The sequence below is a fragment of the Trichomycterus rosablanca genome, chromosome 3, assembly GCF_030014385.1.
Source record: "Trichomycterus rosablanca isolate fTriRos1 chromosome 3, fTriRos1.hap1, whole genome shotgun sequence".
NCBI lineage: Eukaryota > Metazoa > Chordata > Actinopteri > Siluriformes > Trichomycteridae > Trichomycterus > Trichomycterus rosablanca.
The window spans coordinates 55307987-55330902 of NC_085990.1; the positions used below are offsets into that span (position 1 = coordinate 55307987).

General features: G+C 43.6%; 1 protein-coding gene across 1 annotated transcript in view; it reads left to right on the forward strand.

Annotated features, from left to right (window-relative positions):
• Positions 1-22916, forward strand: part of LOC134309978 (NACHT, LRR and PYD domains-containing protein 3-like) — a 259037-nt gene that overhangs the window by 214827 nt on the left and 21294 nt on the right. Inside the window, exon 16 of the mRNA XM_062991482.1 lies at positions 15966-16139. Within this exon, the coding sequence (XP_062847552.1) occupies positions 15966-16139 (174 nt within the window). The remainder of the gene's footprint in view (positions 1-15965; positions 16140-22916) is intronic.

Genomic DNA, 22916 nt, shown 5'->3' on the forward strand with positions numbered 1-22916 from the left:
CCTGGGAATTAGCGCCCCCAATGGTACTAACAATTACCCAATACATAACTCGATAACATACACCAGGGAAGAGCTGCTTAACATCGGGCGGTTCACTGCAAACAGTTTTTTTTACAAACTCGGATAGTTTTATGGACATTTTTGTTGGTGGAGCAGCGGCTTTCTGCGCGGCATAGAGGAGATGCAGACGGGGAAAGCACGCCGGTGCGCTAGTGAGACTTAGACAATGAAGATTTCAAACTGCGCTTCCATTGATTCACTTGGCGAATCTCCGCTTTCTAAACAACAAAATGGATGAGCTGCTTCTCCTGAACAAAATTAAAAGAGACTTTGCACATTCCGCTGCACTTTGTTTTACTGAAACTTGGCTCAGCGAATCCGTTCCTGACAGTGGATTACTTCTGCCGGGCTTTCATCTACACCGAGCGGATCGCGTAACGGGACTCTCAGGTAAAACTAAAGGTGGTGGAATATCAACTGCAAACTGTTTTATTCTCCGCGGGAGTTCTCCTCCTTTATCTTGGTCGGTGTTTACATTCCACCTCAGCTTAATGTGGATGCTGCACAGAAAAGCCTGGCTGACCAGATAACCTGTTTGGAGCAGAAATATGCAGATTCACTTTTTATCATACTTGGCAGAACTTCTATCATACTAACCTGGCAGAACTGAACCACGAACTTCCAAATTACAGACAACACATCGATTGTCCCACCAGGGGCAATAACACACTGCTACACTGTAATTAAAGATGCATACCGCTGTGTGCCCCATGCAGCTCTGGGACATTCTGATCACTGCTTGGTTCATCTTGTTCCGACATACAGGCAGAAACTAAAATCAGCTAAGCCTGTGGTCAAAACTGTGAAGAAATTGACCAGCGAGGCAAAGCAGGAATTACAGGACTGTTTTGACTGTACTGACTGGAGTGTTTTTGAGACACTTGTGTGCCCACTAAAACCTTCTGCAAATACAACAATGAAAAAACATGGTTTACAGCCAGATTAGGGAAACTTTGTCAAGCAAAGGAAGAAGTGGGGACAGATCCCAGTACACACAGGCCAGAAACATGCTGACCAAGGAGATCAGAGTTGCCAAAAACAGCTACACTGAAAAGCTGAAAAACAGGTTTTCAGCCAACGACTCTACATCAGTATGGAGAGGTCTGCAAGAGATAACCAACTACAGGAGATCACCCAACTCCATTGAGGCAAACAAAGACCTGGCTGATGACCTTAATGTTTTCTATTGTAGGTTTGAGAAGGACACATTCACACCTTCCTTCCACCCCTGCACATCAACAGCCCATATCACACCAGCTATCAGCTATCACCACACATTCCCCCATGGATACACAATCTGCATTACAAATAGGTGAGATGGACGTGAGACGACTCTTCAAAAGACAAAAAAACCAGGAAGGCACCAGGCCCAGATGGAGTCTCATTGTCATGTCTCAAAGCCTGTGCGGACCAACTGGCTCCTATTTAAAAAAAGATTTTTAACGAGTCACTGGAGTCCCATCCTGCCTCAAACACTCCACCATCATCACAATTCCCAAGAAACCCTCCATCACAGGACTTAATGACTACAGACCCGTTGCTTTGCTATGACACATCTCAAGAACATTACTGGCCCCCTGCTGGAGCCTCTGCAGTTTGCCTACCGGGCAAACAGGTCGGTGGACGATGCAGTCAACTTGGGATTGCACTACATCTTAGAACATCTAGACAGCCCGGACTTATGTAAGAATGCTTTTTGCGGATTTTACCTTGGCGTTTAATACCATCATATCAGAACTCCTCCACTTCAAACTCTCAGCTCAGTGTGTCCCCCGCCATCTGTCAGTGGATCACCAGCTTACTGACCGACCGAACACAACAGGCGAGGCTGGGGGATATCACATCTACCATAAGAACAGTCAGCACTGGTGCACCACAGGGCTGTGTCCTCTCTCCACTGCTATTTTCTCTCTAATGACTGTACCTTTACAGACCCAACAGTGAAACTTCTAAAGTTTGCAGACGACACTGCGATCATTGGACTAATCCAGGATGGAGATGAGTCTGCATATCGGCAGGAGATTGATCGGCTGGTGCTCTGGTGCACTCAGAACAACCTAGAGCTGAACACTCTGACTGTAGAGATGACAGTGGATTTTAAAAGGAAACCCTCAACACTGCTCCCCATCACCATATTCAACAGCACTGTGTCTACCGTGGAGACCTTCAGGTTCTTGGGAACTACTATTTCCAATGACCTAAAGTGGGAGTCCAACACAAACTCCATACTCAAAAAGGCCCAGCAAAGGATGTACTTTCTGCATCAACTGAGGAAACACGGTCTGCCACAGGAGCTGTTGAAACAGTTCTACACCGCAGTCATTGAATCTGTCCTGTGCACATCCATCATAGTGTGGTTCAGTTCAGCCACAAAACTGGACAGATGCAGACTGCAAAGAGTGGTGGATAGAGCGGCAAAAATCATCGGTGCTCCCTAGCCAACCCTCCAGGACTTATACAAAACAGGGATCAGAAACCGGGCAGAAAAAATTATCACAGACTCCTCACACCCTGGACAAAAACCCTCCTACCCTCTGGCAGGCGCTACAGAGCCCTGCACACAAAATCAAACAGACACTAAAACAGTTTTTTTTCCAAATGCCATCAAACTCATTCATAACTAAAACTGAACTGTTGTTTACTGTTGTTTACATGCCACACTGCACTTTATACATGCCGTATAATACTGTAACTGCATCTTACCTTACTTTACTATTTATCTTGTTATTTTTGTATTTTCTGTACATATGCAAATTCTGCTGAACATGTAAATTTGTACAACCCCAATTCCAATGAAGTTGGGACGTTGTGTACAACATAAATAAAAACATAATACGATGATTTGCAAATCTTTTTCAACCCATATTTAATTGAATACACTACAAAGACAAGATATTTAATGTTCAAACGGATAAGCTTTATTGTTTTTTTTTTTTGCAAATATTCACTCATTTTGAATTTGATGCCTGCAACATGTTCCAAAACAGTTGGGACAGGGGCAACAAAAGACTGGGAAGATTGAGGAATGCTCAAAAAACACCTGTTTGGAACATTCCACAGGTGAACAGGTTAATTGGAAACAGGTGAGTGTCATGATTGGGTATAAAGGGAGCATCCCCGAAAGGCTCAGTCGTTCACAAGCAAGGTTCACCACTTTGTGAACAACTGCGTGAGCAAATAGTCCAACAGTTTAAGAACAATGTTTCTCAACGTGCAATTGCAAGGAATTTAGGGATTTCATCATCTACAGTCCATAATATCATTAAAAGATTCAGAGAATCTGGAGAAATTTGTGCAAGTTAGCAGCAATGCCGAAAACCAACATTGAATGCCCGTGACCTTCGATCCCTCAGGCGGCACTGCATTAAAAACCGACATCATTCAGTAACGGATATTACCACATGGGCTCAGGAACACTTCAGAAAACCATTGTCAGTGAACACAGTTCATCGCTCCATCTACAAGTGCAAGTAAAAACTCTACTATGCAAAGTGAAAGCCATATATCAACAACACCCAGAAACACCGCCAGCTTCTCTGGGCCCGAGCTCATCTGAGATGGACCGACGCAAAGTGGAAAAGTGTCCTGTGGTCTGACGAGTCCACATTTCAAATTGTTTTTGGAAATCATGGACGTCGTGTCCTCCGGGCCAAAGAGGAAAAGGACTGTCCGGATTGTTATCAGCTCTATTTTGAAAAGCCAGCATCTCTGATGGTATGGGGGGTGTGTTAGTGCCCATGGCATGGGTAACTTGCACATCTGTGAAGGCACCATTAATGCTGAAAGGTACATACAGGTTTTGGAGCAACATATGCTGCCATCCAAGCAACATCTTTTTCAGGGACGTCCCTGCTTATTTCAGCAAGACAATGCCAAGCCACCTTCTGCACGTGTTACAACAGTGTGGCTTCGTAGTAAAAGAGTGCGGGTACTAGACTGGCCTGCCTGCAGTCCAGACCCGTCTCCCATTGAAAATGTGTGGCGCATTATGAAGCGCAAAATACGACAACGGAGACCCCGGACTGTTGAGCAACTGAAGTTGTACATCAAGCAAGAGTGGGAAAGAATTCCACCTACAAAGCTTCAACAATTAGTGTCTTCAGTTCCCAAACGCTTATTGAGTGTTGTTAAAAGGAAAGGTGATGTAACACAGTGGTAAACATGCCCCTGTCCCAACTTCTTTGGAACGTGTTGCAGACATCAAATTCAAAATGAGTGAATATTTGCAAAAAAAACAATAAAGTTTATCCGTTTGAACATTAAATATCTTGTCTTTGTAGTGTATTCAATTGAATATGGGTTGAAAAGGATTTGCAAATCATCGTATTCTGTTTTTATTGATGTTTTACACAACGTCCCAACTTCATTGAAATTGGGGTTGTACATTGTCTACATATAGTCTTGTCTGTATATTGTATTGTTAATTGTAGAGAGCTAACAACAGCCGGAAACAAATTCCTTGTGTGTGTAAACTGATTCTGATTATAACACACACACAACCCCAAATCAGAAAAAGTTGGGACAGTATAAAAAATGTAAATAAAATAATAACACAGAGTTTCTTACATTTACTTTGACTTTTATTTGAGTGCAGACAGGATGAACCTGAGATATTTCATCTTTTATCTGCTCAACTTCATTTCATTTATTAATAAATATCCATTCCTGCATTTCAGGCCTGCAACACATTCCAAAAAAGTTGGGACAGGGACAATTTAGTAATGAGGTGAAAAACACTAAATAATGATGTGATGTTAAACAGGTGATGTGAACAGGTGATTGTAATGATGGTTTGGTACAAAAGCAGCATCCAGGAAAGGCTGAACGTCTCTGATGAGTGAAGATGATCAGAGGATCCAGTTTGTCCACAAATGTGTGAGAAAATGATTGAAATGTTTAAAAACAATGAACCTCAAAGAAAGATTAGAAGGGATTTGCATGTTCTCCCTCTACAGTGCAGAATATCATTAAACCATTCAAGGAATCAGGAGGAATTTCAGTGTGTAAAGGCCAAGGACACAAGCTAAATCTGAACGCTTGTGATCTTTAATCTTTCAGACGGCGCTGCATCAAGAACCTCCACTCAACACTAGCTGATATAACCACATGGGTGAGGGATTAGTTTATCAAACCTTTATCAAGCTTTATAATACAGAGTTACTGCACAAATCATACTTAACACTTTACTGTGCAAAAAAGAATCCTTATGTTAACCATGTCCAGAAGCAGCGTCGACTTCTCTGGGCTCTGAGACATCTAGGGTGGACCATCACACAGTGGAAACGTGTATTATAGTCAGATGAATCAGCATTCCATGTCTTTTTTTTGGAAAAAATAGACGCTGTGTGATTTGGACCAAACACCAAAAGGATCCAGACTGTTATCAGCAACAAGTCCAAATGCCAGGGTGTGTCATGGTATGGAGGTGTGTCAGTACCAGAGTCTGTCATGGTATGGGGGTGTGTCAGTACCAGGGTGTGTCATGGTATGGGGGTGTGTCAGTACCAGGGTCTGTCATGGTATGGAGGTGTGTCAGTACCAGGGTGTATCATGGTATGGGGGGGTGTCAGTACCAGGGTGTATCATGGTATAGGGGGGTGTCAGTACCAGGGTGTGTCATGGTATGGAGGTGTGTCAGTACCAGGGTGTGTCATGGTATGGAGGTGTGTCAGTACCAGGGTGTGTCATGGTATGGGGGTCTGTCAGTACCAGGGTGTGTTATGGTATGGAGGTGTGTCAGTACCAGGGTGTATCATGGTATGGGGGTGTGTCAGTACCAGGGTGTATCATGGTATGGGGGTGTGTCAGTAACAGAGTCTGTCATGGTATGGGGGTGTGTCAGTACCAGAATCTGTCATGGTATGGGGGTCTGTCCGTACCAAGGTGTGTCATGGTATGGGGGTTGTCAGTACCAGGGTCTGTCATGGTATGGGGCGTGTCAGTACCAGGGTGTGTCATGGTATGGGGGTGTGTCAGTACCAGGGTCTGTCATGGTATAGGGGTGTGTCAGTACCAGGGTGTATCATGGTATGGGGGTGTGTCAGTGCCAGGGTGTGTCATGGTATGGAGGTGTGTCAGTACCAGGGTGTGTCATGGTATGGAGGTGTGTCAGTACCAGGGTGTGTCATGGTATAGAGGTGTGTCAGTACCAGGGTGTATCATGGTATGGGGGTGTGTCAGTACCAGGGTCTGTCATGGTATGGGGGTGTGTCAGTACCAGAGTCTGTCATGGTATGGGGGTTTGTCAGTACCAGGGTCTGTCATGGTATGGGGGTGTGTCAGTACCAGGGTCTGTCATGGTATGGGGGTGTGTCAGTACCAGAGTCTTTCATGGTATGGAGGTGTGTCAGTACCAGGGTGTGTCATGAAATGGGGGTGTGTCAGTACCAGAGTCTTTCATGGTATGGGGGTGTGTCAGTACCACGGTCTGTCATGGTATGGGGGTGTGTCAGTACCACGCTCTGTCATGGTATGGGGTGGGTCAGTACCAGGGTGTATCATGGTATGGGGCTGTGTCAGTACCAGGGTCTTTCAGGGTATGGGGGTGTGTCAGTTTCAGGGTTTGTCATGGTATGGGGGTGTGTCACTCACAAAAATCACAACAGGTGTTTGATCCATGAATCGATCAATACATTTTCTTGGTTCAATTAGAATTGGTATTTAAATATATATTAAATATATATATCCTCCTCATCAAGTTGTTCACATTTTGACATCATGAGACCAAGACGACACCTAACAATTGATCAACAGTACCTCGCCATTGCGAGGCTTCAAAAAGGATGTTCTCAGACGGAAGTGGCCACTGAGCTTAGAGTGTCACAGAGTGTCATCAGGAGGTTGCAACAGAGATACAGAGAGACTGGAAGAGTCATAGAAAGGCATAGGAGTGGACGTCCTTTAGCCACATCCCACACTGATGACCGCTTCATTGTGAACAGTGTCCTGCGGAACCGGATGATGAATGCCACACGACTCCAGGCACATTTAGGGGAGGTGAGAGCACTGATGTCAGTAACACGTTACTCGAATCTTACCACATTTTTCAGTAACGAGTAATCTAACGCGTTACTATTTCCAATCCAGTAATCAGATTAAAGTTACTTATCCAAGTTACTGTGCGTTACTATTTTTGTCATTTTCCTTAGTAAAAAGATATACGTGGGGACGTGATGACGTAATATCACCATAGTTACAGACTCATTACATTTTTTTTACATTTTCGGCATTTAGTAAACGCTTTTATCCAAAGCGACTTACAGTTGTGGCAGTATACAATCTAAGCAATTGAAGGTTAAGGGCCTTGCTCAAGGGCCCAACAGTGGCAACCTGGCAGTGGTGAGACTTGAACCGGTAACCTTCTGATTACTGGAGCAGTACCTTAACCGCTAGGCTACAAACCCCACTCGCCAAAATTTTGGATATTTATCATCTTTTTGTTATTTATTTGTCTTTAAAAAATGTTATTTCATTCATCTTACTTACACTTGTGAACAGAGGACTCTGTTTTCCGCGTCTTTCTTTTTTCTTATTCCGCTTCAATCGCCTACGCAGCTCCAGTTGCATTACGGCAGCTGCTGAATGTAACTAATAAAGTAACTTGTAATCTAACTTAGTTACTTTTAAAATCAAGTAATCAATAAAGTAACTAAGTTACTTTTTAAAGGAGTAATCAGTCTCAGAAATCAGATTACTTTTTCAAGGTAACTATGCCATCACTGGGTGAGAGGCACCCAATGTCAGGTCAGACCATTCAAAACCGTTTACATCAGCGTGATCTGCATGCTAGGGGTCATCAGGCACAGGGGTCATCGTCTTGCATGGGCCAGGGAGCATTTACGCTGTTCACTGATGAAAGTCGATTCACGCTGAGCAGAAATGATGGCCGCTAACGATGTTGGAGACGTCAAGGAGAGCGCTATGCATCAGCCACTGTCAAGGGCGTAGCACCAAATTCTGGGCCCTATGCACAAGCAGTACCCATGGGCCTCCCTCACCCCAGTCCAGACTCCTTCTAGACTCCTCAAGGGCCCTCCCCTGACTTGGGGCCCTGGTAACTCAGTCCCACTTTTCACCCCACTACGACGCCCCTGGCCACTGTTGTCACCAGACGAGCCTTTGGTGGTGGTGGTGTTACAGTGTGGGCAGGTGTGTCTAGTCAATACAGAACTGCCCTACACGTTGTGACAAGCCCATACTACTTGAACAACATCATAAATCCAGTCATTGTGCCTCTGCATGAACAACACAGGCCTAATTTCATCTTCATGGACGACAGTGCTCCAGCTCATCGAGGTGGCATCATTAGGGAATGGCTGCTGGAGACTGGGGTACCTCAGATGGAGTGGCCTGCACTTTCTCCAGACCTGAATCCCATAAAAAACGTATGGGATCAGCTGAGTCGCCGTGTAGAGGCTCGTAACTCTGTACCCCAGAACCTCAATGACCTGAGGGCCGCCCTTCAAGAAGAGTGGGATGCCATGCCTCAGCAGACAATAAGTCGACTTGTGAACAGCATGAGACGTCATTGTCAAGCTGTAATTGATGCTCAAGGGCACATGACAAGTTATTGAGACATTGACATGTTTTGTTGGGGTATACCCACCACTGTTGTTGGCTTTTGTTTCAATAAATAGTTTGAGATGAGGAAATCACCATTGCATGCTTCTACTTAAATGCCCGACTTTCATGATATAATATCACTGTAGCGTGAACTTTTTTTACATTTCCATAAATTTCACACAAAAGCCAAATATCCCGAACTTTTTGTGAGTAGTGTATATTCATACGTTGTTCTATTAGAGATAAAATCCACTTTTTTGTAAATGTTGTTCTTCATGTTTCCAGAATATTTCCAGAATTGTATAAATCCATATTCTACAGATCATTTATTCTCTCGGCCTTTACAGTTAAAAGCTGAAACTGGTAATTTGTTATCTAAGCAGTCACTTATACCTCTACAACCAATGAAGAGAGAGTTTTTCATTGCCAGCTCACCCGAATGACGCACATTAAAGAAATGCAAAAGAATGAGCATATATTGCTTTGGATTAGAGCTTTTTCTGTCACGCCCCCCTTTGGAAGATGAAAATCTGTTATGCCCCCCAACAAAATGCTGACAAAAATAGGCCAATTTTAACTTTCTTGAAATAACTTCAAAGATCATGAATGTTCCTTTCACCTTTATCTAGTCTAGGCGCCGTCGTGAGCGGCAGCCTCTCCAGTAGCTCCGTCAGTGTTTTACTTTTTCAGCGTTTCTATTGTGTTTTTCTTTTATTCTTTATTTTGTGTCACGTCTTTTTCTCACTTTCTCCATCATGAACACAACTTTTTCACAAGAGGGCGGCAAAAAACATACTTATTCAAAGGAACAACTACTCTTCTTAAGGACGAGATGGAATGCTGGTATCGTCCACAACATACCGGAGGAGCTAAGACCCAGGTACCGCGGACGCAGAGCCGGCGCTAAGCTAAAGGCTAAGCTAACGGAGAAGCGACAGAGGTACAAGCCAGCAATTCCATCAGTAGTGATGGGAAATGTAAACTCTCTACCTAACAAGACAGACGAGTTGGCAGCCCTGACAATGAACGACAGGACCTTCAGAGAGTGCAGTTTAATGTGCTTCACAGAGACATGGTTAAACAGCGACATACCAGACGATAATGTGGATATACCGGGATTCACTACAGTGAGAGCGGACAGGGACGCAGAGCACAGCGGCAAGCGTAAAGGCGGAGGACTTGCACTTCATCAACATCAGATGGTGCAACCCAGGACATGTAACCGTTAAAGAGATTATCTGCAGACGGGACATTGAACTGTTAGCGGTGAGTCTCCGACCGTATTACATGCCTAGAGAGTTCTCGCACGCCATTATTGTTTGTGTTTACGTTCCTCCACGAGCGCACGCTGTGACGTCATCCACCTCACTATAGCGAGGCTACAAACACAACACCCGGACGCGTTTGTGATGATTTCTGGTGATTTCAATCATGCCACATTAGACTCTACTCTCCCGACTTTTCAACAGTTTGTAACTTGCCATACAAGGAAAGACAGGACAATAGACTTACTGTATGTAAATGTCAAGGATGCGTACAGTGCCACCCCCCTGCCACCACTGGGGAAATCGGACCATAATCTTATTTTCCTTAAGCCTCAATACAAACCATGCATAAAAACTCAACCAATTACCACACGGACCTTCAGGAAGTGGTCAAATGAGGCTGAAGAGGCACTCAGGGACTGTTTCGAGTCCACAGATTGGAACGTGCTGCTGGAAACACATGGTGAGGATATTGATGGGGCCACACACTGCATAACTGACTATCTGAATTTCTGCATGGACATTGCTGTTCCCTGCAAAACGGTGCGCTGTTTCCCCAATAACAAGCCCTGGATTACCAGAGACATCAAGGAGCTCCTCAATAAGAAAAAGAGGGCGTTCCGAGATGGCGATCGGGAAGAGCAAAAGCGGGTGCAGGGAGAACTCAAGGTCCGCCTGAAGGAGGAAAAAGAATCATACAGAAGGAAGATAGAACAGAAACTGCAGGAAAACAACACGAGGGAGGTCTGGAACGGCATGAAAACCATTACTGGCTGCAAAAAGAAAGGAAGAAACTCAGCAGAGGGGGACGTGGTTAGAGCGAACCAGTTCAACCTTTTCTTTAATAGGTTTGATAGCCCTGCTGCAGTTAACACCTCCAAACCCCCACCACCAGCCAGTAGTAGTAACGACTGCACAGTTACCACCTTGGATTCCCCATCATGCTCCACACCAGCTGCTGACTTGGCACACCCCCCAACCATAACTACAGGTCAAGTCAGAGGTCAACTGAGGAGGCTTCGTCCCAGCAAGGCAGCGGGCCCAGACAGGGTGTGTCCGAAAATGCTGAAAGCATGTGCTGTTGAACTGGGGGAGCCACTCCAATACATCTTTAACCAAAGCCTGAGACTGGGGAAAGTCCCCACACTGTGGAAAACATCATATGTCATCCCAGTCCCCAAGAAAGCACACCCCAGCGAGCCAAACGACTTCAGACCAGTCGCCCTGACGTCGCACATCATGAAGACGATTGAGCGACTGCTACTCCACCACCTCAGACCGCAGGTCCATCACGCACTGGACCCACTGCAGTTCGCCTACCGAGAGAAGGTGGGGGTAGAGGATGCCATCCTCTATATGCTACTTAGAGCCTACTCTCACCTCGACAAGGGAAGCGGAGCGGTGAGAATTACATTCTTCGATTTTTCCAGTGCGTTCAACACAATCCAGCCACTCCTATTGGGAGACAAACTGGCGAAGATGGGGGTGGACTCATTCCTGGTGACCTGGATTGTGGACTACCTCACAGAGAGACCACAGTGTGTCAGGCTAAAGGACTGCTTTTCAGATATAGTAGTCAGTAGCACTGGGGCACCACAAGGGACTGTACTTAACCCCTGTCTTGTACACCTCCGACTTTAAGTACAACTCTGAGTCATGCCACATGCAGAAGTTCTCAGATGACACTGCAATTGTGGGGTGTATTGGGACGGGGAGGCAGGAGGAATACAGGTACCTGGTGGATAACTTTGTGTCATGGTGCACGTCAAACCATCTACAGCTGAACACCTCCAAAACTAAAGAGATGGTGGTGGACTTCCGGAGGCACGAGCCCCATCTTCGACCTATCACAATTGAGGGGGCTGACGTTGAGGTGGTCAGGACCTACAAATACCTGGGACTACAACTCAACGATAAACTGGACTGGACAGATAACACAGCCACTATTTACAAGAAAGGACAGAGCCGTCTCTACTTTTTAATCTGTAAAAAACTCCTGCTGATGTTCTATCAGTCTGTCGTCTCCAGTGTTCTTTTCTATGCTGTGGTGTGTTGTGGAGGCAGCATGAAGAAGAGCGATGCCACACGACTGGACAGGCTGGTGAGAAAAGCCGGCTCTGTGATTGGCACAGAGCTTGACGCCTTCATGCAGGTGACTGAGGAAAGAACTCTTAAAAAAAACTCTTATCAATCATGGACAATACACAGCACCCTCTGAACAGCACCATCACCAGACAGAGGAGTGTATTCAGTGATAGACTGCTGTCTCTGTCCTGTTCTACAGACAGGCTGAGAAAGTCTTTTGTTCCCCAAGCAGTCAGACTGTTTAACATCACACAACGACGGGGTCGTTAAACCGAATCAACAACTCAAACATACATTTGTATTGCCACTTTACATATTCTGTACTTACATTCTTGTTTTCATACCTGTATGTATATATCGGTTATAATTTTATCTACATACATGCTACTATTATTATCTGTATGTTACCACCACTATTCTCATCCATACCTATGTCCGACATATTTTATATCTGATACACAATCTCTATTCATATTCTATTTTATATACATATATACCCATAAATTATACATTGTAGATATTTATAACTATAACATCTATCTATCTATCTATCTATCTATCTATCTATCTATCTATCTATTTCTGTTGTAATTGACTTTATCAAGCCATTTTTGACATATCACTGAACTGCTCCTTCAATCAGTCTGCTATTTCAAAAATAAAAAAATTAAATTAAATTTTTTAACACCTAAAGTTGAATCTGTGCCAAAAAAGTCATTTGTGAGAGTTCAAGTCTTATCACTGTATTAGTGGCTGTTTTTTTTTCATCCCTGCCAAATACCTCTCCATTCTGTACATCTAAACCAGGAGTGCCCACACTGTCGTGGCTTGAGATCTACTGTGAGATCTACAGGTCATCATGATCTACTTTTTAAGGTTTCCTCATCATTTTTCAAAAATGCTTTAAAGCTTTTTTAAATGCGCTTCAGTTCCTGTATTGATATTCAGCTTTACAGGGCAAGTGACTGATAAAACACACTGACCTCATTGTTAGAAATCCTGCATATAGGAGTCAGGAGGCAGGTCTTCATCCAAAGAGTCTTTATTAACACATACAGACGTATGGGTGCAGCTTGGAAGACCAACAGAATCTAACTAGACATATTTTGGGGACACTTTATCTACACAAGACATGAGGGGAGGTATTAAGAAAAGGGGGAGGAGATTAAGGGAAAAATGAAATGGGAATAGAGGAGTGTACTAGAACAAAGGGGAAGTGTGATCAAAAGGGTTTTGGCTTTATGATGAGTACAAGGGAGGTTGTCAGGATACAAGATAACAAAGGTGTGATAAGACATGATTAGGTGTGTGTAGGATACAGGGAGTGGGGGTGATACAGGATGGGGGATCAAACGAGGGCTCATTCAATATACAAAATAGTGAGAGAAGGGGGGTAATTTCTCTCACCTTATTCTGATTATTTGCTCTGAATGGTATCAGTCAGGTTTATGTATCTGGACAGGAGCTGCTGATGCTCATACATACCCATATTTAGACTTCATTATTTTCATGTGGGAAAAGGCTGATTCACACAAGTATGTTTATCCGAAAAAGCTGTCAAATATGTGAAAGTTCCAAAATTGTTCAGCAGAGACCCTTGACTTCATATGAATGTCAGACTGTAGCTTAAAATTTCTCAGTCAGAAAACGTTCTAGATTAGTGGTCTGTAGGCAGGATGAGGCGTAGTTCTGGTAACAAACCGCAAATGAAACAAACAGTGGCCACATTTCATGTCAGTCACGCTGTTTGAACGAGGAACGATGTACCAGCGTGTACTGAGCGATCAATGTATTGAGCACTGCTGATCTAGACTCTGTCAGAATGAATACTTCTAACCTGAAAGCACGGTTTGTTTATTGTTCACCGTGAAAAAGATTCAGACGTTAAAACATTGGTTCCACACTTAATTTCTCAGCCAGACGAACAACTGAAATTTGGCCCAAATCTGAATTCAGAAGCTCTGATTGGTTTATACAGCTTTTTATCAAGTCCTGAACCCTGACTGAATCACTCTAACAAATATACTGATCCATGGAGTTGTGTACTCACGACACCATAATAAAATAGAGTCAGCAAAACGAATCTTTACCATAGATAAGCGCACAGCTCCCTGATTCTATTCCAATGAATGATTCATTTGAAAAGAGTTGTTTCTGCATTTTTGCTTTTGTTTTGTTACAAGAGAGCACCACAATTTTGTGCTCCGTTTTAAGTGTTCTCAACTGGTAACCTGTGTATCATAGACATGATCAATATAACTAATATGGTCATTTACAATATTGTGTATAAAAGTAATATTGAATATATCAATATTTAACCCTGTTAGAACCAAAGTTTTTTTTTCTTTTTGTGCAAGAAATGGAAAAGAGTGTTAGTAAGTTAGTATCAGTCAGCTTAAGTGCTTAGTAACGAGTTAATGAATCATTTTTTAAAGACAGCAAGAGACTCAGATGTTCGGACAGACAGACGAAGTTCATTCCACCACTTCGGTGCTAGAACAGAGAAGAGCCTTGATGCTTGTCTTCCTCGAGTTCTGGGTGGAGGATCAAGTCGAGTGAGACTAGTGGCTCGGAGGTTGTGTGGTACAGAGCGGGGTTTGATTAGACCACAAAGGTAACTTGTGCTCCATTTTTGGCTTTGTAGGCAAGCATTAGTTTTAAACTGAATGTGGGCAGCTACAGGAAGCCAGTGAAGAGACGCAACAGTGGGGTGATGATGTGGCAGCAGTGGGTTGATGGTGTGGCAGCAGTGGGGTGATGATGTGGCAGCAGTGGGGTGATGATGTGGCAGCAGTGGGTTGATGGTGAGGCAGCAGTGGGGTGATGTGGCAGTGTTTAGGTTGGTTAAAAACCAGACGGGCAGCTGCATTTTGAATGATCTGCAGGGAGTTGCAGTCGTCCAACCGTGAGATTACAAGTGATTGGACCAGAATCTGAGGAGCTTCCCTGGAGAGAAATGGCCGAATCTTCCTGATGTTTTACAGGAGGAACCGGCACCATCTTGTCATGTGGGCTATATAAGGAGAGAAGGTCAGCTAATTATCCAGGACAACACCAAGGTTTCTTACCTTATCAGATAGTCTGATCTGGGAGTCATCAAAAGAGATGACTAGGTCCTGGGTTGGAGATGAGCAATATCTCTGTCTTGCTGGGATTAAGTTTTAGATGATGAGCCAACATTCCATCCATTGTAAAACATCTCACACGCACACATTTTACTATTTTACCATAACGAGATAAAATAATAATAAAACAGTTGCTCATCCTTAATAAAAGGTGGTACGTTTGATAGGGTAACTTGTTTTGCCGGTGTAGATAGGGGGAAAACACTGATATGTAAGTCTCCTATGACTATACCATTCTCCACTAGTTCATTCGCTTTTTCAATGGTGTTTAGAAAAATAACAACTGCACTATTAATTCTAAACGCTGACAGATAGAAAGAAGTAGAATGCACAAACTTGGCACAAACGCCACAGCTCACACACGCTCAACACACACTCCGCCCACTTAGCCCCAGCATGCACTCAGACAGAGAGAGAGAGACAAAGTGTGTGTGAGAGAAGTGTTGATGGACTCACTCTGGTCCAGAACATCCACTGTTCCCCTCATTGTTGTTTAAAATGTTTTCATTTTAAAGTGTAAATAAAAATTGTTTTAAAGATTTTGGTTCTAAATTAATGATTTGTTACTTAGTAAAAATGATTTTAATAATTATAACTGTGTCCATTTACTTTTGATCTCAGATATAATCAGTTTGTACACAGAGCATGAATCCAGAAATAAAGAACCACACTGCACACATGTATTCATTCATCTTCAACTACCATTCTGTCCTGGTCAGGGCCACAGTGCATCTAGTGCAGGTCCCAGTTCATCAGAGGGCATGTTCTGCATGTTTTAGTTAGCTGGGGAAAATTGAAGTACCTGAAGGAAATAAAAACAAAGACTTGTGTATGTGAATAATCTGATGTTTCATCTTTTCTTTCTCAGGGTGGATCAGAGTAGGCTGACAGATGAAAGTTGTGCAGCTCTGTCCTCAGTTCTCAGTTCAAACTCCTCCAATCTGAGAGATCTGAACCTGAGTTTCAATAATCTGCAGGATTCAGGAGTGAAGCTGCTCTCTGCTGCACTGAAGAATCCACACTGTACACTGGAGATACTGAGGTGAGATTATAACACACACACACACACACACTGTACACTGGAGATACTGAGGGGAGATTATAACACACACACACACACACACTACACTGGAGATACTGAGGTGAGATTATAACACACACACACACACACACACACACACACACACACACTGTAAACTGGAGATACTGAGGTGAGATTATAACACACACACACACACACTTTAAACTGGAGATACTGAGGTGAGATTATAACACACACACACACACTGTAAACTGGAGATACTGAGGGGAGATTATAACACACACACACACACACTACACTGGAGATACTGAGGTGAGATTATAACACACACACACACACACTGTAAACTGGAGATACTGAGGTGAGATCATAACACACACACACACACACACACTGTAAACTGGAGATACTGGGGTGAGATTATAACACACACACACACACTGTAAACTGGAGATACTGGGGTGAGATCATAACACACACACACACACACACACTGTAAACTGGAGATACTGAGGGGAGATTATAACACACACACACACACACTACACTGGAGATACTGAGGTGAGATTATAACACACACACACACACACACACACACACACACTGTAAACTGGAGATACTGAGGTGAGATTATAACACACACACACACACACTTTAAACTGGAGATACTGAGGTGAGATTATAACACACACACACACACACACACTGTAAACTGGAGATACTGAGGTGAGATTATAACACACACACACACAGTCCATAATATCATCAAAAGATTCAGAGAATCTGGAGAAATCTGTGCAAGTAAGCGGCAAGGCCGAAAACCAACATTGAATGCTCATGACCTTCGATCCCTCAGGCGGCACTGCATTAAAAACCCACATCATTCAGTAACGGATATTACCACATGGGCTCAGGAACACTTCAGAAAACCATCGTCAGTGAACACAGTTCGTCGCTCCATCTACAAGTGCAGGTTAAAACTCTACCATGCAAAGTGAAAGCCATATATCAACAACACCCAGAAACGCCGCCGGCTTCTCTGGGCCCGAGCTCATCTGAGATGGACCGACGCAAAGTGGAAAAGTGTCCTGTGGTCTGACGAGTCCACATTTCAAATTGTTTTTGGAAATCATGGACGTCGTGTCCTCCGGGCCAAAGAGGAAAAGGACTGTCCGGATTGTTATCAGCGCTAAGTTCAAAAGCCAGCATCTCTGATTGTATGGGGGTGTGTTAGTGCCCATGGCATGGGTAACTTGCACATATGTGAAGGCACCATTAATGCTGAAAGGTACATACAGGTTTTGGAGCAACATATGCTGCCATCCGAGCGACGTCTTTTTCAGGGACGTCCCTGCTTATTTCAGCAAGACAATGCCAAGCCACCTTCTGCACGTGTTACAACAGCGTGGCTTCGTAGTAAAAGAGTGCGGGTACTAGACTGGCCTGCCTGCAGTCCAGACCTGTCTCCCATTAAAAATGTGTGGCGCATTATGAAGCTCAAAATACGACAACGGAGACCCCGGACTGTTGAGCAACTGAAGTTGTACATCAAGCAAGAGTGGAAAAGAATTCCACCTACAAAGCTTCAACAATTAGTGTCCTCAGTTCCCAAACGCTTATTGAGTGTTGTTAAAAGGAAAGGTGATGTAACACAGTGGTAAACAAGCCCCTGTCCCAACTGGTTTGGAACATGTTGCAGGCATCAAATTCAGCCATCTGGTTGGGTGGTCCACAAGACGCCAGCCCAGGAGCCGCATGGGATCCCATGACTATCCTTTATCTACACAAAGGTACCTATGGCTATTCGAGAGCTCTTGTTGTTATTACCTCAAAGACATCAAACTTCACTGTGACCCACGGGTCTCCCTCAGTAACATTGATGTTAAGGTGTACCTTGTGTGAATTTAGGGGTTGTGTATATTGTGTGCAGACTATTTGGACCATGGTCAGACCTATTCCCATTATTATCATGAATCTTGTCCCAGTGACTATCCTCTTGAGGTCAGAGTAGCAGCTTATTCACTTGGTTGGAAAGCAGTGACTACACTTTGTTTTTTTGTAACCTTGGGCGAAAGTACAGGCTGACATTTGTTCCTCTTAATTCACAGGAAGCTTACTCAGATGTATCACCCTCTTTTTGATCTTTATCTGCTTCTTGACCTCTTTCTTTTGAGTTCTTCTTGATTTCACCATTAATCTGATCCTTAGCTGGTTCTACTGCAGTGGGTCCTGTAGGACGCAGGAAGCAAAGACGTTGTAGTGCCTGCTTGACAAGGGAGGTGGTGTGTGTAGTCCATGTCAGGTCGTCTGTGAGGTGCACCCCCAGAAACTTGGTGCTTCTTAATGACTCCACAGCGTTGCCATGGATTGTAAGTGGTGCATGTACCATGTGTTTCCTCCTGAAGTCAACAGTGATTTCCTTTATTTTGTTGACATTTAGTGACAATGAGTTGGTTCACCGAGTCATCATCAACTGATGACGCCCACCACTGTTGTGTCGTAATTTTATGATGTGGTCGAGTTGCACAGCAGTCATGTGTCATCAGAGTAAACAACAGAGGACTCAGAACACAGCCCTGGTTAACTCCAGTGCTCATGATGATCGTTTGAGAGTTGTTTTTTCTGTCTGTGAGGAAGACCAATAACCAGTTGAACAGTGGGGTGTTGATGCCTAGAGGTCCAAGTTTTTTTACCAGGTGCTGGGGGATTACTGTATTGAGCACTGAGCTCTTATTCTCCAGATGGGCCAGGCTCATATGAAGTGCTGCTGATATGGCGTCATTAGTGGAGCGGTTAGGGCGGTATGCAAACTGAAGTTGGTTGAATGTTGCAGGGAGTTTGGGCCCTATTCCTGTATTAGGAGGCCTGCCAAATACAAACCCAAATCAGAAAAAAGTTGGGACAGTATGGAAAATGCAGATAATAATAAAAACAAGTTCCTTACATTTCCTTTGACTTTTATTTGATGTTAGACAGGATGAACCTGAGATATTTCATGTTTTTTCTGCAACACACTCCAAAAAAGTTGGGACAGTAAAGCATTTACCACTTTGTAATGTTGCCGTTCCTTTTCACCACTTAAAAGACATTTTCACACAGAGGAGACCAAGTGATTTAGTGTTTCCACTTTTATTTTGTGTTTCGTTCTTCCTGCAAACACGTCTTAAGATGTATAACAGTACGGGGTCGTTGTTGTTGCATTTTTCCTTTCAAAATTCTCCACACGTTCTCTACTGGGGACAGGTCAGGACTGCAGGCAGGCCAGTCCAGTACCCGTACCCTCTTCTTCAGCAGCAACGCCTTTGTAATGTGTGCAACATGTGAATTCACCACCTTGGAATTATGTCGGTTATCAACCACTACCAAACAGAACTTTTTCCTTTCACTTGTATCCAATTAAAGGAAATCCATCTGGAGATGTTGAAAGGGTCGATCTGCCGGTGGGTGGGCACTTTGGCTAGTCGTAATGCCTTTACCTACATTATTTGTTGCGTAGCTTGTACAACATTTACAAAATCTTCGAGAGTAATTTGTGAAGCCCTTAGTGTACCAATGTCTTGGAATACTTTTATGCATCCCTCCTTTTGATGCATGGTTTCACATAAAGATAAAGACACGATTTATCATTCGGACCATACCAAACTCTGTCCCTTTTGTCACAACCTGCTTTTTTCCATACTGCTTTTCCTTCTGGTGTGGCTGCTAGGTCATCTGAAAGAGAAATGTCAGTTTTGAACGGCATAAAATCATTATTTACAGGACGTTGGGCTGCTGTCTTTGCAGCTTTGTCCGCTCTGTCATTGTCCTGTAAAATTGGATCAGAATGTGAGGTGTGAGCTTCAGATTTACATACAGCAATAGCCCTTGGAGGTAGGATTGCATCCAGGAGTGCAGAAATTGTGGTGATGGTTGTGATGTGGGATTGGTTCATGGATGTGGGGTTTCCTGTAAATCTGGTCTAGGAGAGTAAACTTCATTAACAACACTGATACAATCATGTGGTTTACCTTTATTTTCTGTAGGAAGGAGAGTAGCAGGATTAAGTACAGTACATCTTCTCAGTGTGATGTTAAACATTTCAGGTAATACAGTGCTGTACCTCAGCCATCTGGCGGGCGTCATGTGAGCAGTTTTTTTTTCTAGCAGTAATTGAGAGACAGCATGTGGTACCAAAAGGTTAGATTACTGTAACGTACTAAGTCTGCAGCTCCCACAGCATACAAACACATTGGGAGACCTGCTGCTACAGGGTCTAATTTAGCTAAAAAATAAGCTACTGGTCTTAGTTTACCTCCATGGTCTTGGAGTAATACTGAGGTCATGCCCCCGCCTTGGGCCTGATTGGGTTTGGGATTCCCAGTGTTGGGAGTTGTTTGGAGAGCCCTTCCCATTAGCAATTGCTCTTAAGGGAGCCTCGAGGACTGAACGTTCTGCAGTAAAAACACATACCTTAGAAAGAGATTAGTTGTTTCTTTGTGATTGGTGTACAGTAGGTGTTTTTTGTATGGCAGAAGAGACACCTGTGCAGAGTGCAGGGGCGAGAAGAGGAGGGCTGTGCATGTGTCGAAAAAGGCATGGGCAGCGACGTGCTCTCCTCGGATGTAATCAGGTATTTCTCAGCAGGAGAAGACAAATTGACTGTGCTAAATCGAGAGGAAAATGGGGAGAAAATGCATTTTAAAAATTGTGTATGGATTAGGAACATTTAGGGCTCTTGCAACTACAGCATCATTTACAGCTTTGTACAAATCTCCATTTTTCAGGCTCCCCCATAGAAGCCCTCACCTTTTTTACTGGAAAAATAGGGTAACGGACTGCAGAATTATCACAAGATATGATAACCCCTGATTGCAACAAAGCTTCAAACATGGGTGTGATACCCATACCTGTCAAGTTTTGGATTTAAAAATAAGGGAAATTTTCCGCCACGCGCTTCGAGTCGTCCCACCAGCCCAACCGAGGTTCAGTATCCCTTACATTTTAAGACAGGTTTACAAGAAATCTAAAATAACCACCTGTGAACCACTTACAAACTACAATTAGATGATCAGAATCTGATAGGCCTACCATCCTGCTCCTCTTTAGAAAGGTAAATTCGATGTCCCATTTCTCTAGATATTTACATGCAGTCTTTACTTTTTTGGCAGGAATGCCCTTTCTCTCCTTGCATCCATCCATCTCTCCCTGTTCCAGGTTTGTTCCCGCTGTCCGCACTAACCTCGCGAGAACTGCCACTTGCAGCAGCCTGGGTGGCAGTTCTCGCGAGGTTAGTGACTATTCTGCCCCTGCTCGTGTGTGTGGCTACAAGCTCGACAGATAGATAACAGTTTCCCAAGAAAAGCCGGAAACCGAAATAATCTCCAAAACTTTACTTAAGACTCGCTGTAAAACTGTAAAGCAGACATACAAAATGTGTCTTAGTTACATTTGTTTCCTGAGTGCATTTACGTGACACTGTACATTAAATTAAATAAAACCGAATCATTAGCTTAAAGCTAACTTCTATGGAAAAAACCATATAGATGCTAGCGGTTAGCATTTACAAATTACTCAAGAGATTTAGAACTTATTTTCATACACTAACCAAGGTTTACATCAGAGATAGTCTAAAAATAAAGTTATACAGTAACTAAACATAAAAATACTCACAGGCAAATGTTTTCCTGGCCATATAATGCCGAGTAAGAAAACCGCAACTGATTAGTTACCTCATACAGTCCAAACTACCCACTGGAACAGCAAAGGCACAAATGAACGCCAGGGGGTTTCCCTTTGCCCAATGTAAATAACAGAACATCACAGTTACATTTCAGTTTGGAGAGAGGCACAGGAATGTTTTTTAAAATTATAGTATAATACGGGAAATTTACGGGAAAATACTAATACGGGAGGACGGCGGGAAAGAGGGGTAAAATTCGGTAGTTTCCCGGCCAAAACGGGAGACTTGACAGGTATGGTGATACCTCTGATGGTTTCTGGTTTCAGTGGATATTGAGCTATACAGGGTCGAAACTCAGACTTAGGTGTGATATGGACTGGGGGACCATTTTTAATTAGGCCCACATCATGTTTGCCAGTTGCCCATAAACTGTTTGGGACATTCGCTTATCACCACTGAGATCTTCGGACACAACCAACCAAGCCCTTTGTTCACATCTGGACACAATTCAACTGTCCTCTCCACATGAGAGACCCAGTTCATCTTCATACAGAAAACAGACATTTGTTTATTCTCAAGAACCACAGTATCCACAGTTTCTATCCAATCATCACACGTCAACAGTTCCAACATCCAAGAACCCAAATCACTCCATTGATTCATGTGGGGCAGAGCCTTTTACGTCAAAGAGGTGTGGATTGCCTTCCCGCTCCTATTTTTACTACAAAACAAATGTTTCAGCACCAGCTTATCCAGCTTGTCTAACCCCCTAAACTCTGTTTAAACTATACTGGTCATCTGACTCCCCCTCGTGGATGTGTGCACTGATCTGACAGCAGAAATGAAAATTTACAAGGTTCAGGGCCTTGCATACAGTATGACATTTTATCGGTACTGAATAATATTCAGTAACCGTGACTCTTGATGCCCCAACTAAATGCCTGAATCTTCTACATCCTGCCTTCTAACATCCTGCCTTCTAATGACTGAACATCCTGACTAACAAAAACTGTATTTCAGTCCCCTCCATTGTTCTCATTTTTGCTGGGTCACTCACTGGCCCAATGTCTTTCTTGCAAAAGAAGCATGAACCTTTTGTTTCCTAATTCTGCTTGGGC